Source organism: Hesperophylax consimilis, chromosome 26, assembly GCF_061612785.1.
Source record: "Hesperophylax consimilis isolate HC1 chromosome 26, BYU_Hcon_1.0, whole genome shotgun sequence".
In the NCBI taxonomy this organism is placed as follows: domain Eukaryota; kingdom Metazoa; phylum Arthropoda; class Insecta; order Trichoptera; family Limnephilidae; genus Hesperophylax; species Hesperophylax consimilis.
This window is the reverse complement of record NC_142861.1, coordinates 23,422,127-23,439,141: the sequence shown is the minus strand read 5'-3', so window position 1 is coordinate 23,439,141 and position 17,015 is coordinate 23,422,127. Positions and strand designations below refer to the sequence as shown.

Sequence of the window (17,015 nt, the reverse complement as noted above, 5' to 3'; positions counted from 1 at the left end):
CTCGTCAGAGAAGCACACCTAAAAAAAGGCCATAATCAAACTAAGGTAATTTTTTGAAAGCTTAGAAACCACAAAAATGTTAATTACCATATATCAGTTCTCTATAGTCAAGTTTTGGTGTGCGTTGGCCCATTCCAGTAGTTTTTTCCTCATATCTACTGTGAGGCGAGGTTTTTTAGCTGGCCGATGACCAATGAGGTTCTCCTCAGCCAATCCCCTCTGGACTCTCCTTTGGGAGACTTCGATATCTTCTTCGTTGATCATTAAAGTCAGACGAGCCATACTCTTTTTGCGGTTTTGGAGACAGATGTCTCTGATTTTGCGTCAGTACGAGGTGTAGTAATTCGTTTTCTGCCACATTTTCCATTGTGATCCAATTCAAGGAGCAGGTTTTGATTGATTTTCTAATTTATCCTGTTAACCACAGACTTTAAAATACCTGCAATAACTGCTATTTCCCTTTGAGAATGTCGAGTATTTAACAATAGTGTCTTCACTTCCGGAAATTTTCTTAGGGACGTGTCTGAAGACCTAGCCATACTGAAAAAAACAGAACATTGGACTCAATATGGAAAAAACTATTCACTGAAATAAGATATGAAAAAAAAAAATACAAAATTAATAGATAATTAATAATTACTTACATTTCTGTACAGCTTAACTGTTAAAACTCTTAAATATAATTATTATGTATATTTTTTTTACTAGAACTTCAATCACGCATTTTCACAAAAATGCTGGCCACGTGAAAAAAACCTTAAATTTTCGAGGGACGTGGCACTTTGCGAGTGTTGCCACTTCTTAAAAGTGTCAGTGGTAATACCAGCAACAAAAATAACGAAGGAATCGCCATCATATCCAAGTTATTTAGAAGTAGAGACAACGTAAACATAAAAATCAGGAAATATTAGAACTGTCCCTATTAATATGGCAACCCACTGTATTTGTGTTAGGTCTATTGTGTCATTTACGGAACTCCTAAATGTTGACTTGAGGTAAATAGGGGTCCACTCGTATGTACCCCCATTTGAATATCGTGGACCCCCAAATTTTTTCTCGCTGACATATAGCCACCCAGAAAGCCGATATCGACCCCTGGGGGTCCATATAGACCACTTGGGGAACCTCTGCTTTACATCAAAGGTGGCTAACCTTTTAAGCAGCCAGATTTGAAGAAATGGGTATTCCTACCAAGCCGTACAAAAAAAATTCTTTTATTATTCAAAGCAAACAAGAAATATATTGTTTTATTAAGAAGATATAACAAAAATGCAAATAAAACATATTTATTAGATTAGAGTTAGGTAATACAAAAAAAAAATCCAAAATATAATAAATTTATTGCGACGTCTGATTTTGTTTGTCAGAACTATGTGCATCAATGTTGATAACGATTAATGTTGTTGGTACACGTAAACACTTTTCCAAATGCTCATCAGTGATTCGTGTTCTCATTTGAGATTTAATATGCTTCTACTAAAAAGCTGCTCACACGTGTAAGTGTTTCCAAATAGCAAAATCATCGAAAGAGTATGTTGGTAAAATGCAGGATATTTCTTCTTGTCCAAATATGTTTTGTAAAACTCTTCCAATCCAACCAGATTGAATTTCTCCTTTAACTGTGCATCACAACACATTTCACAATGGTCCATTTGTAAAATTTCTGTCAATAAATTCACGTCTACGGAGAATGGCGTTGAAAATGCAGCAAAAACCACATGATGCTTTTTAAAATCTTGAAATCGGTTTTCAAATTCCAGGTTCAAGTCAACGAAGCGTATTTATCCGCCGCCATTTGTGTGACATCTGGCTGCAATAACAATGTAGAAAAGTGAGTTAACTGTTGTTCCCAAAGCCCAAGATTTATTTGGAATGCGGAAATAAGATCATACATGTTATTAATTAGTTGATCTTTCCCTGTAGACAGGTATTAACAACATTTAGTTGGCCAACTATATCGACCGGAAATACAAAGTCGCTAACCCACCCCTTCCTTGTCTTCAAATTCTGGGATACTTTTTGACTTGCTTGCAAAGGATGGTTGTATTTCTTGCTTCAAATCAAACACTCTTTTCAATATTTTGGCACGGGTCAGCCATCTTACTTCTGCATAAAATGTAATGTCATTAATCCTTTCATCAATCACTTGAGAAACTCTTGGAACTGACGGTGATTCAACCCCTTCGGCTTAATAATAAAGTTCACTGTTTTGATGACCACCTTCATGACATGATCCATTTTAAGGGACTTGAAACATAAATTCTCCTGATGAATAAATGCAATGCAAATTTAGCACCAAAGTATTACCAACTTTGCAGGCCTCATTTTCAATCAATTTTACTAAACCTTTGTGTTTCCCAACTATTCCTGGAGAACCATCTGTTGTTAAGCCCGATAGGTTGTTGAGTTTTAACAAAAAGCGATTCAATGTCGATGTAACAGCTTCTAACAAATCTCATGAGCAAGTAGTGTCCTTAAGTGGATACAGTGCCGCTAATTCTTCTATTTTGTTAAAATAGACATCAAGTACCCTGATAAAAATCGCCACTTGGGCGGTATCTGTGGGGTCTGTGCTTTCATCCAATGCTAGAGCATAAAATATGAACTTGGATGCTCGATTTTTCAAATTATATTCAATTTGTTTTCCAATGTCGTCGACACGCTTAGTAATAGTTTTTAACACAAATATATATAAATTATAAACTGATGAATTTAATATCATGGTGTGTGTCCGATTTTTTGACGATTTATAGCTTAAATCTTTGATTAAATCACACAGTGTACTAGTTCACAAATTTTGGAAATAATCAGGAAGATGGCTGCTTTGCAGAAGAGTGATCAGATTAATTTATTTCGTAAATTATGTGACACCTTTAGAATTTATTTTCATGTTTTCCCCCCTGTATACGTATTTTCACTGCAACCGTAATCCATTATTTACATAATTATTAATTTGATGAAGAGCTGTGATCGAAACATCAAATGGATGGGAATGAATTTAACATACATTATTTGTATTTATTATTAGTCCATGGTACTAATTGATAATTAACCCCATAATGTTCTTACTGGCGTTCTGGGTACCAATTTAACAGTTCTCTTTACCTAATTTTAATTTTTAAAGGTGTTAAGCGGCTGATTGGACGCAAATTCGAAGAAGATAATGTCCAGGCAGATATTCAACAATGGCCTTTTGAAGTTGTGAATGAAAACTCAATACCAAAGATTAAAGTTTCACACAAAGGAAGCAAGAAAATTTTCTGCCCCGAACAGCTAAGCGCCATGATTCTTACAAAGATGAAGGAAACTGCAGAGGCGTACCTCGGAATGGCCGTCAAGGATGCTGTCATCACCGTGCCGGCCTACTTCAACGATTCCCAGAGATTGGCTACCAAGGATGCAGGAACTATTGCAGGACTTAATGTTCTTAGCATTATTAATGAGCCTACAGCTGCCGCCATTGCTTATGGATTGGAAAAAGAACTAGTTGCTGTTCTTAGTATTTCTGTTCATTAAAACATTAGGATGTGTTGCGTTTACGTTCAACAGATAGCGCTGTTTAAAAAAAAAATCATTTATTGTACATGTCACAGGTAACATCTATATCAGGGGTGTCCAAACTAGATGGGACCCAGGGCCAATAAAAAAGACTAAATACATTGGTGGGCCGCAAAATATTTATAAAAATAAAATACTGGTAATAATACGTAATATCGTTATTTTATTATCTACTTTTTCATTAATTTGTCTTTTACAATTCTGTCAACATCAACCTCAATACTAGTGGTAGCTAGGCGCAGTGCATGTTTAAGTGAAGTATCTGTCAATGAAGACCTGTATTTCGATTTAATAAACTTCATTGTTGAATATGCACTTTCACAAAGGTAGGTACTGCCCATCATCGAGCCCATTTTTTGCCCGAAATTCGTCAGTTTCGGGAAACGTTCAGCGAGGAGCTTAAAAAAATCAATTCCTGTTTCTGTTCTGCCCTTGTAAAAGGGGTCTGATTGCAGATCACACAGTTCCAATAATTGATAATCAATCTTCACACTCGCAACTGCGATCGTTAATGGATGAGTAAAGAGAGCTATATCACTCTCAATTTTTTTTAAATCTGCAAAACGCCGCTCAAATTCGACGATTATTTCGTCCATGTATTTGAGGTGGTCCAAAAAATTACATTCTTCAAAATTTTTCATCTCTAAATAATGTTCTTTACAACTTGAAAAAAAAGAAAAATCATTTTGTTGTAGAGACGTTTTGAACAATTTCAGTTTACTTCTGAATCCATTCACATTTCCGTACATGTTGGCTATATTGAGGTTTTTACCTTGCAATTTTAAATTTAATTCATTCAAGTGTTGCGTCATATCAGTTAAAAACGCAAGATCAGCCAGAAACTGAGGATCTCGCATTTTATCTTGTAGTTCAGAAGTGTCAGATGATATCTCATTTTTTAGAAATAAAGGTATTTCTTTTCTTAAGGCGAAAAAGCGTTGCAAGCACTGGCCAGCACTTAGCCATCTGATTTCCGAATGCAATAGTAAATCTCCATAGTTTGCATCGATTTCACTTAAAAAGTCTCTAAATTTTCTATGTGTCAATGCCCTGTTTCCACCTCTAATCAAATTGGTTATCCTTATAACAACTTTCATAGCATTCATTTGACGCAAAGATTTTCCACACAAGGCTTCCTGATGTATAATACAATGCAACAACGGGCAATCAATGCCATTTTGTGTTAGAAGTCCCGCGAATCCTGTCACTGTCCCGGTCATAGCTTTTGCCCCATCGGTCACAATACAAGAACACTTACGAAATCCTCCATATTCTACTATAGTTTTGTTAACCGCTTCAAATATATCACTGCCTTTAGTTGTTCCATGAAATGGTATTAAATCCAGCATTTCTTCCGTGATTGTAAAATCTTTGGAAATGCAACGTATAAAGATTATTAATTGACTGACATCGGTCTGGTCGGTACTTTCATCCAAACATATTGAATAGTATTCGCAATCTACAAAGTAATCACATATTTTTTTTGTAATATAATTACCCATGTCCTCTATTCGTCGCGCCACCGTTTGATGAGATAATGCAACAGATTCAAACTTTTCCGCTAATTTCGGCTGCATAAAGCGTTTAGCCATTTCAACTGCGCATTTTTTTATTAAAACTCCATCACTAAATGGTTTTTTTGCTCTGGCTAATTGTAATGAAACTTCATATGAGGCAGCCAAGCTTTGTTCATTCTCAGTACTTAATTTTGAAAACATACTTGTTTGCTGTATTAGTTTTTTTTTGTACTCAGCCACCATAACTTTTCTTGCTTCACCGACATGTTTTTTTATACTTTTCTTCATGTAAAGAAGTATAGTGTCGCTTAACATTATATTCTTTACTTACAGATAAAACTTGCATACAAATCAAACACTGAATTTTATTGTTATTGTTGGAGATAAAGTAGTCTAACTCCCATTTCGCATTGAATGTACGATTTTCTTCACTTAACTTCCTCTTCTTTGTAGACATGATGAAAAGTTCAATATACTCAAACACAAAGCGAACAACGTAATACCAAACTTTAAAATAATGTAAAAGTCTTTAATAACCTGAGAGTAACCTTGCGCAATCAAAACTTTCATTGCGTTGAATGACAAGTGACAAACAAATGCCCAATGAACGATGTGCGGTAGGTACCTATTTTGAGTTCGGGGAATTCCCCGAATTCTCGAGTCAATAGTGATGTGAGCGACGTGATCGAACATACCCAAAACGTTTGAATTTCGTCGCGAGAAAAATAGTTTGCTCATTAATGTATTTAAAACTTCGAACAAAGAAGATAATGAACTAAAATCTGAATAATAATTGCTTTCATACAAAATGTGACAAGAAATAAATAAAGTAACTAAGTTAAAGCAATTATTAATTAAAATAAATATAGTTTAAAAAAACTAAAAAAACACGCAATAATATCGAACTAAAAACTTCAAAATAATTTTTAAAATAAGCTTAAAGCAATAATGAATGAAAAATGATAGTATTATTGTTAAAAAGCCTGGGCGCTTTGTGCCATATTTTTCGTATATCGTGCGCCCGACGCTTTTTCACAATAATACTATCATTTTTCATTCATTATTGCTTTAAGCTTATTTTAAAAATTATTTTGAAGTTTTTAGTTCGATATTATTTAAAAGCGTGTTTTTTAGTTTTTTTTAAACTATATTTATTTTTCACTTTTTAGTTTCGTATGCTACAAAAGCGTGTTTTTTTAGTTTCTTTAAACTATATTTATTTAATGGTAGTTTCTTTATTACCGACTATGGTTCTAACAGGTAACTTTTATTCCGGAGAGGGAGCCTGAGAAACGGCTACCACTAGGCCCGAGGAAGGCAGCAGGAGAGTTACATACAAGCAAGCAAACAAGCAAGCAAGCAAACAAACATACAAGTGAAGTTAATATAAAAGCGTGTTAATAAAGTATTATTATATGCAGTGGGTACACCTACAGACCTCTTTGTAGTCGGTGTAACCGAACCGGACTTTTTTTTGAAGTCGGTTAAAAAAAGGTTCAATGGGCCGCAATAATCTAAACGGGCCGTGGTTTGGACAGCCCTGATCTATATAATAAAGGTAAATAAAAAACACACGCTTATTCGAATGCAACGTTGTGTCAAAATTTTTGAACAAACGAACTTCACAGTTTTTTTTTATATCAAAGAAAGATTACGAAAACGAAAACATAACTTTACCATTTCGATTGGGACAATTCTTTTTCCGTACATATACTATTTATGTTAAAATTTACATATTGAATTTAGTACTATTTATGTTAAAATTTACATATTGAATTTAGTACTATTTATGTTAAAATTCATCTTTGCTAAAAAAAATATAGACAGATATTCATAGTATCACATATTACAGGTTCAAATCCATGGGGGAGGGGATGGCTAGTGAATTTCGAAAATAAATATTTCCCCATAATGTGAATATCGGATAATATTTCCCAAAGTTCAGAATCTTCCAAATATATTCACTGAATTCGGTAGATTTTCTTAAAAAAGTAGCAGGATTTTTTTTTAAATTGCCGATAAAAATATTAACAGGGTATTTCATCATCCTGTTCATAAGCTGTCAGAAGTACTATGCATAGTATTTTTTTCGATTTAAAATCCTCAAAAACGCTTATGTGGAAGATAAAGTCCCTCTTTACTATAGGGTACTTGAAGCAGCTAATAGTGGTAATATGTCGGATATGTTTTCTACCTATTGCCTTTCAGTACATTTTAACTTGACAGCTGTGAAATTTACACTTTTATTTAGAGTTCAGTGTTTATTTTACTTAAATGTGGATTTAATTGAGGATTTTGCCAGAATTGCAGAAGCATATGACGGGTCGCGGGCGTCAGTAATGCGAATACCAAGAGTGAGTGTCACGCATTCGACTGATAAAAATCCTGTTATGTAATCCACAACCGAATCATCGACAAAATGTCCCGGAAAACCACCACCCGGTATGTTATTTAAATACAAATACATAATGAAATAAGCTGTACTTAAATAATAACAGTGTATGTACCCAGTTACGTTAGTTACTGGTGTAATGTTATTTTGTGTGCCCACATAATATATTACTACACCAACATTATCCTGTTACAAGCATTGTACATAGATACACCATAATATAATTGTTTTCAGGAATAAAGCTGCACCAAAAAGGAGTGCTCGGGGGCTAGTGTACATCTCCGTCCAGTGCAGTGATACTCAACCTTTTTCTTCTGCGGGCCACATTCATATGTTTGTAAAGCTACGCGGGCCGCTACTGGTCAGTGTTGCCAAAACGGTGTGAGCTTGATTCCCCCCTTTTATTATTCGAAATCCATGGGGGGGGAGGGGTTGTTAGAGAATTTCTGTAAAACATAATAATTCCCCACAAAATAATTGAAATCCATGGGGGGGGGGGGGGGGGGGGGGTTGTTAGAGAATTTCTGTAAAATAATAATTCCCCACGATAAAAGTTCAAAATGAGTGCTCCCCACAAAATATTTGAAATCCATGGGGGGGAGCTGTTACAGAACTTCGCTGAAAAAAAATTCCGCACAGCCAAAAACATCATGTGTAATTCCCCACAACAATTCGAAAATTTCCAGCCTCAAAAATTTTTCCTTGGTAGTAACACTGATAACCATTTAGCTTTGGAACTGTCAAAAATTTATGTATTGCCACGAGCAAAATTATTTGCGCGCATATTTGTCTGTCAAATCTTTGTTTTTTAGAGATCTAGCGTGTGCAGTAATATTATATAGATAGTATATTATTCTTATACTATCCTCTTCGGGTTTCAATGTCTGTACATCAAAGTCGCAATTAATCTCAAATTAACATGATATAGAATGCCAGATTTTGTAAATGTTCCTGATATTAAATGTATTGAGGGCCGCACAAAATAGCTCGGCGGGCCGCAGGTTGAGTATGACTGGTCCAGTGTATGTTCACTCCCCTCAGGATTTGGCTCCCAAAAGAGGTTTATTTATAATTTGGTTCGGTTCCTAAAGACTATCCTGCAAACATGCTGCAAATCGCAATGTCACCAAGTAAGTACCTTTGCTACTTCAATAACATACTACAGTGGTACATACTATAGTGATAGTCATTCCAAGCAATGAAGACTATTCAAATGATGAAAGCGCAAACCAACTTCATTCACAAGACTCATCAGACAAGTAACAAGCACAGTGTTGTCGCCTGATGGCATTGCCATTGCACTGAAATAATAATGTTGATTACTGAAATTACTTTCCCTTATTTCAGATGAAAAAATGCTGAAGTACGCCTCAGCTGAAATGGTGTGTTCTGCATGAACACGCAAGTAATATGCGATTCCAATTTAATTATTAGATACAATTGTTTCCAGGAGAGGTAGCTTGGATCCAGTCACTAGATCATTGAATGATATTTCTTGTTTAATAATCTTTTATAATTTAAGTTCTATATTTGTAAATAATTATGTATTAAAAATTTGTTAAAAGGGAATGGAAATAAAAAAACATTAATTTATTATTGCAAATTTTTAATTGTGGTTTTCAGTCGCCTCTTTTCATCTGCCTCCTATTTCCTCATTGATATTTAAGTATCAGAATCCTCTGGAGTCCGGGGAATTCTCTCTTTTGTTTAATGAGACGGCGGCTTATTTGAGACAGTGGCCGCCTCACACCAGACACCGAGCAGTGGGATGGTCCAACTATCCCACGGCAGAAGGTCTGAGGCGGGGGCCTCTGGAGCGGAGACTGCGTACTCAGCTATAGCCCTGGAAGTGGACGGCTATCGAGAATTGCTTCGTCTTCATCTTCTTCTACGAAGAACACCTCCACGAGCACCTCTTCTGCAATGGCATTCGGATTATCTGGAAGTAAAAGAATACTGCTCTTTCAGTTTGCATTCGATAATTTACTATAAACGCTCCCAAAAAAATTCATTAATTCTATGAAACAACATTTAGCCTTAGAAAAATATGTGTCAAAGTTTGCAAATGTTTATATTAAATGAAAAAAGTTAAGGGACAATAACTTTTATAATACCTTTGTCTTATTAAATACATTTTTTTGTTTCGTGTAATAGTCATAACAGTTTGCAAGATAAAAAAAAAAACATTTGTAGGCGAATTTAAAAACATTGTCTTTGTTTGCATTCAAAATTTTTATATATTTGGGTGCATAAGTCTATTTGTACTGCTAAAATCTGAAAGAGTCTTTCATCCGCTTTCAATAACAGTAATTTATTTTGAAAGACATTCAAAAATAGCGAATTTATATGTAATCTGTATTCTGACAGTACGAAATGCACATTGCAAGTCTTTGGATTAACAAAAAGAACAATAATTCACAAGAACCAGTGTGACTTTAAACATTGAAGTATTGTGTAAATTACATTCTAATTTGTAATATTATAATACCTCATGCTGAAGAATTAACGTTATCTCCAAAATTAGGACAACATCGCTTCGCTTTTTTTATTTTAAAGCGTTTGTTTACACTTTCATTCGTCTTTCGTAAAACTAATGCTTCCATCTCGTTTATTCATCCTGAGAAATAAGACGAATCTATTAATTCCATTGAAATCTCTAGTAAATCGCATAATAATTAACAAAAACTAAAAAACTATTGTATGTTTACCGCATCAATATAATCACTCTCGTTTGACGTTTGCAATTCCATAGAAACAATCGTATTTTGATGACAGGCGCAATATTCCATTCACACAGAGCGATTTTAGTTGATCAAGTCGGAGTTGAATGACAATTGAAAGCTAATGCCCGTTCTGACAGAGCGATTTTAGTTGAACGGCAAAAATTGAACAAGATGTCGTTCAGACGTTTCAATTTAACTCGAACCGATTTTGTTAATCAAGATGGCGTGAAGTGAAGTTATCGCTGCGTGCGTCCCTATGATTTCGGACCTTTTACCGAAATAAATTTAGAATATGAAAAAGCACAAAAAACTTCATATGTTAGCAAAAAAAGGATTATAAGGATATAATTATAAGGCGTTAGAAGATACCGAAGGCTATCGCAATCATTTGCTAATTTCGGAAGAACAATTTGTAAAAAAAATAAGTACTAATATAAATAAATAACTTCAGTTATTTATTTAAAAGTTAAATTCTAGAATCGACAATATCATAAATTTACTCCCAACAAGTCATAACCCTGATAATTCTGTATTATTAAGGTTAAACGGAACGCTCGTTGTATTCTACGTGTTCACAGATGGCGTTAATTAATTAATTTTGTTTAAATACGCTTTTGCAAGGTATTGCTTTACAATATTAAGACAAATTATTTGTTTGCGCCCGTATATACGCAATATGAATATGAATCAATAGTTTTGTTCGTTTAAAGACTTAATTCTTTCGAGAAAGGCACACAAATACAATATTTTACCGATGATTCAATCCAATATTGTATTTGTATGCCTTTCTCGATAGAATTGAGTTTTTATATGGACAAAACTATTTATTCATATTCATATTGCGTATACGAGGGCGCAAACAAATAATTTGTCTCAATACTGCAAAGCAATACCTTGCAAAAGCGTATTTAAACAAAATTAATTCATTAACGCCATCTGTGAACACGTAGAATACAACGAGCGTTGCGTTTAACCTTAATAATACAGAATTATCAGGGTTATGACTTGTTGGGAGTAAATTTATGATATTGTCGATTCTAGAATTTAACTTTTAAATAAATAACTGATACATTTATTAAGCCCCTACAAATAATTCAAAAACACATAATTAAAGTCATATTTAACAAAAATAAAACATTCTCGACCGACCTATTATACAAAGAATCTAAATTATTTAGCATTCGTAAATTATTTATATTACAACCAATGAAATATTTATTAAAAACAAAAATAATTTCTAAATAAATGAAAACAGAATGAGCAAAACAAAAAATAATATATTTTACACCCCCCAAACAAATACTAAATTAATGCAGACACATAGCAGTTTTATTGGTCCTCGTACATTTAACCTTCTACCACTACAAATTCAAATGATAAATAAAACAATAGAATATGTTGAGGGGGTAAAATTATGGCTGAATGACGCAGATATTGAAACGCTTTTTATATAAATTTATTGATCCTTTCTACAACTCACTTGCTGAAACTTTATAAACTATTGTACATAATGTTTTCTCTTTACTTTTATAATAACTATAAACAAAAAAATCTACTTATATATATTATACTTAGGTACTTGAAATATAGTAATGGTTTTATACTACCCACACTCAGGCAGTGCCTTAGTGGGTTTTCATTTCTTGTGTATACAATTTTGGTAATATATATTATAATAATAATAATAATAATAATTGGATAATTTGTAGAGCGCCGTTTTTGTGAAAAATCACCTCAAGGGTATTATGTTATTATTTACTTTCTATTATTATGTATAATATATGTAAAGAAATGAAAATAAATAAAGTTAAAAAAAAATATTTTTTACGACTTTAATTTTACAAAACATCGACTTTTCTGTCCTTTCTCTAAATAAAATATGAATGTTTATATTTCAAAAAAGCACCCAATTCGTTTTTCCTTATTATCCATTTTCTTGCCCAATACAACGTTTTTTGCGCTTTTTCACATTTTAAAGTTAATTCCGTAAAAGGTCCGAAATCATAGGAACGCACGCAGCGATAACTTCACTTGAAGACATCTAGATTAACAATATCGGTTCGAGTTAAACTAAAACGTCTGAATAAAATCTTGTTCAACTAAAATCGCTCTGTCTGAACAGAGCATATGACAGTATATTTTTGGGATTGTCAGTAATAATGTTCATGAAAAACAAAAAAGGTTTTTTCACTGACAACTTAAAAAGATATTATTCTACAAAAATATTCTTTTCAAGGGGACTTCCCGAAAAAAAATATTTTTATAAGTTAAGTTTTTTTTCTTTGAGATTACAAAATCTGTGGGAATCTTGAAGTGCTTTGTCATTGAATTTTCGTCTCTGACCCTGAAGTCCTGATTTTGAGCTGTAATTATTTTTGGGCAAAACATCACCGCTGTCACTGGTAAGACAAACCTATAGCATTCAATGTCTAAAAATCAAACATTTTCACAAAAAATTTAAATCATGCAATGCAACGACATCACCCCAGAGCCTGAGCCAAATGGCGCTTGGCGCTGGTAAAAACCTCATGGGTGCTGTATTAGTTAGGAATTATCAGAGCCTTGGCTCCTTAATTTCTTGGTTCTTTGGCAAGTCGGCACACGGAGTGGACTGCTACAATTGCGCCTCCACATGGCCGGCCCTGCATGGTACTTGTGTATATGCAGTACTCCAATGCAAAACCAGATTGTTAATTTTATTTCACTACTCATACATAACCTTTGAAGTGATCATGTTGCGTCAACACATTAACCCTTATTCTTATTGAAAAAATAAACGAAATCGAAGCTAAAAAATCACTGAAATAGATATATATTTCTTATATGTCTTAACTGTCATCATCCATACAGGGTGCAAAAGCACGCACCCAAAGAATTTTAACCAGCCATTCCTGAGCATGTTTGGATATAAAAAATATAGATGCCATTTTTATGTCTGATTTATTTTTTCAATTAAAAACGAAAAATAAAAATTACATCACTTGTCGCAGCTGAGTAATTCTCGGTGAAGCCTAGTGGGTCACGTGATACGCACTCCGTCTCGTTCCAGCAGCTCGGTAACAGAGGATAAAGAACGCATATCAAATGATCCCGTCGAGCTTGTAGCAGCATGATGAGTGGTGTCATGTGATAGAAACATATTCCATTACATGTCGTAACTGAGTAGTTCGGTGAAACCTAGTGGGTCACGTGATACGCACTCCGTCTTGTTCCAGCAGCTCGGTAACGGAGGAGAAAGAATGGGTATCACATGATCCCGTCGAGCTTGTAGCAGCGTGATGAGTAGCGACGTGTGATAGAAACATATTCCATCACATGTCGTAACTGAGTAGTTCGGTGAAACCTAGTGGGTCACGTGATACGCACTTTGTCTTGTTCCAGCAGCTCGGTAACGGAGGAGAAAGAATGGGTATCACATGATCCCGTCGAGCTTGTAGCAGCGTGATGAGTAGCGACGTGTGATAGAAACATATTCCATCACATGTCGTAACTGAGTAGTTCGGTGAAACCTAGTGGGTCACGTGATACGCACTCCGTCTTGTTCCAGCAGCTCGGTAACGGAGGAGAAAGAATGGGTATCACATGATCCCGTCGAGCTTGTAGCAGCGTGATGAGTAGCGACGTGTGATAGAAACATATTCCATCACATGTCGTAACTGAGTAGTTCGGTGAAACCTAGTGGGTCACGTGATACGCACTTTGTCTTGTTCCAGCAGCTCGGTAACGGAGGAGAAAGAATGGGTATCACATGATCCCGTCGAGCTTGTAGCAGCGTGATGAGTAGCGACGTGTGATAGAAACATATTCCATCACATGTCGTAACTGAGTAGTTCGGTGAAACCTAGTGGGTCACGTGATACGCACTCCGTCTTGTTCCAGCAGCTCGGTAACGGAGGAGAAAGAATGGGTATCACATGATCCCGTCGAGCTTGTAGCAGCGTGATGAGTAGCGACGTGTGATAGAAACATATTCCATCACATGTCGTAACTGAGTAGTTCGGTGAAACCTAGTGGGTCACGTGATACGCACTCCGTCTTGTTCCAGCAGCTCGGTAACGGAGGAGAAAGAATGGGTATCACATGATCCCGTCGAGCTTGTAGCAGCGTGATGAGTAGCGACGTGTGATAGAAACATATTCCATCACATGTCGTAACTGAGTAGTTCGGTGAAACCTAGTGGGTCACGTGATACGCACTCCGTCTTGTTCCAGCAGCTCGGTAACGGAGGAGAAAGAATGGGTATCACATGATCCCGTCGAGCTTGTAGCAGCGTGATGAGTAGCGACGTGTGATAGAAACATATTCCATCACATGTCGTAACTGAGTAGTTCGGTGAAACCTAGTGGGTCACGTGATACGCACTCCGTCTTGTTCCAGCAGCTCGGTAACGGAGGAGAAAGAATGGGTATCACATGATCCCGTCGAGCTTGTAGCAGCGTGATGAGTAGCGACGTGTGATAGAAACATATTCCATCACATGTCGTAACTGAGTAGTTCGGTGAAACCTAGTGGGTCACGTGATACGCACTCCGTCTTGTTCCAGCAGCTCGGTAACGGAGGAGAAAGAATGGGTATCACATGATCCCGTCGAGCTTGTAGCAGCGTGATGAGTAGCGACGTGTGATAGAAACATATTCCATCACATGTCGTAACTGAGTAGTTCGGTGAAACCTAGTGGGTCACGTGATACGCACTCCGTCTTGTTCCAGCAGCTCGGTAACGGAGGAGAAAGAATGGGTATCACATGATCCCGTCGAGCTTGTAGCAGCGTGATGAGTGGCGACGTGTGATAGAAACATATTCCATCACATGTCGTAACTGAGTAGTTCGGTGAAACCTAGTGGGTCACGTGATACGCACTCCGTCTTGTTCCAGCAGCTCGGTAACGGAGGAGAAAGAATGGGTATCACATGATCCCGTCGAGCTTGTAGCAGCGTGATGAGTAGCGACGTGTGATAGAAACATATTCCATCACATGTCGTAACTGAGTAGTTCGGTGAAACCTAGTGGGTCACGTGATACGCACTCCGTCTTGTTCCAGCAGCTCGGTAACGGAGGAGAAAGAATGGGTATCACATGATCCCGTCGAGCTTGTAGCAGCGTGATGAGTGGCGACGTGTGATAGAAACATATTCCATCACATGTCGTAACTGAGTAGTTCGGTGAAACCTAGTGGGTCACGTGATACGCACTCCGTCTTGTTCCAGCAGCTCGGTAACGGAGGAGAAAGAATGGGTATCACATGATCCCGTCGAGCTTGTAGCAGCGTGATGAGTAGCGACGTGTGATAGAAACATATTCCATCACATGTCGTAACTGAGTAGTTCGGTGAAACCTAGTGGGTCACGTGATACGCACTCCGTCTTGTTCCAGCAGCTCGGTAACGGAGGAGAAAGAATGGGTATCACATGATCCCGTCGAGCTTGTAGCAGCGTGATGAGTAGCGACGTGTGATAGAAACATATTCCATCACATGTCGTAACTGAGTAGTTCGGTGAAACCTAGTGGGTCACGTGATACGCACTCCGTCTTGTTCCAGCAGCTCGGTAACGGAGGAGAAAGAATGGGTATCACATGATCCCGTCGAGCTTGTAGCAGCGTGATGAGTAGCGACGTGTGATAGAAACATATTCCATCACATGTCGTAACTGAGTAGTTCGGTGAAACCTAGTGGGTCACGTGATACGCACTCCGTCTTGTTCCAGCAGCTCGGTAACGGAGGAGAAAGAATGGGTATCACATGATCCCGTCGAGCTTGTAGCAGCGTGATGAGTAGCGACGTGTGATAGAAACATATTCCATCACATGTCGTAACTGAGTAGTTCGGTGAAACCTAGTGGGTCACGTGATACGCACTCCGTCTTGTTCCAGCAGCTCGGTAACGGAGGAGAAAGAATGGGTATCACATGATCCCGTCGAGCTTGTAGCAGCGTGATGAGTAGCGACGTGTGATAGAAACATATTCCATCACATGTCGTAACTGAGTAGTTCGGTGAAACCTAGTGGGTCACGTGATACGCACTCCGTCTTGTTCCAGCAGCTCGGTAACGGAGGAGAAAGAATGGGTATCACATGATCCCGTCGAGCTTGTAGCAGCGTGATGAGTGGCGACGTGTGATAGAAACATATTCCATCACATGTCGTAACTGAGTAGTTCGGTGAAACCTAGTGGGTCACGTGATACGCACTCCGTCTTGTTCCAGCAGCTCGGTAACGGAGGAGAAAGAATGGGTATCACATGATCCCGTCGAGCTTGTAGCAGCGTGATGAGTAGCGACGTGTGATAGAAACATATTCCATCACATGTCGTAACTGAGTAGTTCGGTGAAACCTAGTGGGTCACGTGATACGCACTCCGTCTTGTTCCAGCAGCTCGGTAACGGAGGAGAAAGAATCGGTATCACATGATCCCGTCGAGCTTGTAGCAGCGTGATGAGTAGCGACGTGTGATAGAAACATATTCCATCACATGTCGTAACTGAGTAGTTCGGTGAAACCTAGTGGGTCACGTGATACGCACTCCGTCTTGTTCCAGCAGCTCGGTAACGGAGGAGAAAGAATGGGTATCACATGATCCCGTCGAGCTTGTAGCAGCGTGATGAGTAGCGACGTGTGATAGAAACATATTCCATCACATGTCGTAACTGAGTAGTTCGGTGAACCCTAGTGGGTCACGTGATACGCACTCCGTCTTGTTCCAGCAGCTCGGTAACGGAGGAGAAAGAATGGGTATCACATGATCCCGTCGAGCTTGTAGCAGCGTGATGAGTAGCGACGTGTGATAGAAACATATTCCATCACATGTCGTAACTGAGTAGTTCGGTG

At 37.3% G+C, this 17,015-nt stretch overlaps 1 protein-coding gene across 1 annotated transcript in view; it reads left to right on the top strand.

Annotated features, from left to right (window-relative positions):
• LOC149411329 (heat shock 70 kDa protein cognate 4-like) overlaps window positions 1-12,456 on the top strand; it is a 40,614-nt gene extending 28,158 nt beyond the window's left edge. Inside the window, exons 3-4 of the mRNA XM_089647680.1 lie at window positions 3,125-3,492; window positions 12,427-12,456. Coding sequence (XP_089503806.1) covers window positions 3,125-3,492; window positions 12,427-12,456 — 398 coding nt within the window. The remainder of the gene's footprint in view (window positions 1-3,124; window positions 3,493-12,426) is intronic.
• Window positions 12,457-17,015: the final 4,559 nt, after the last annotated feature.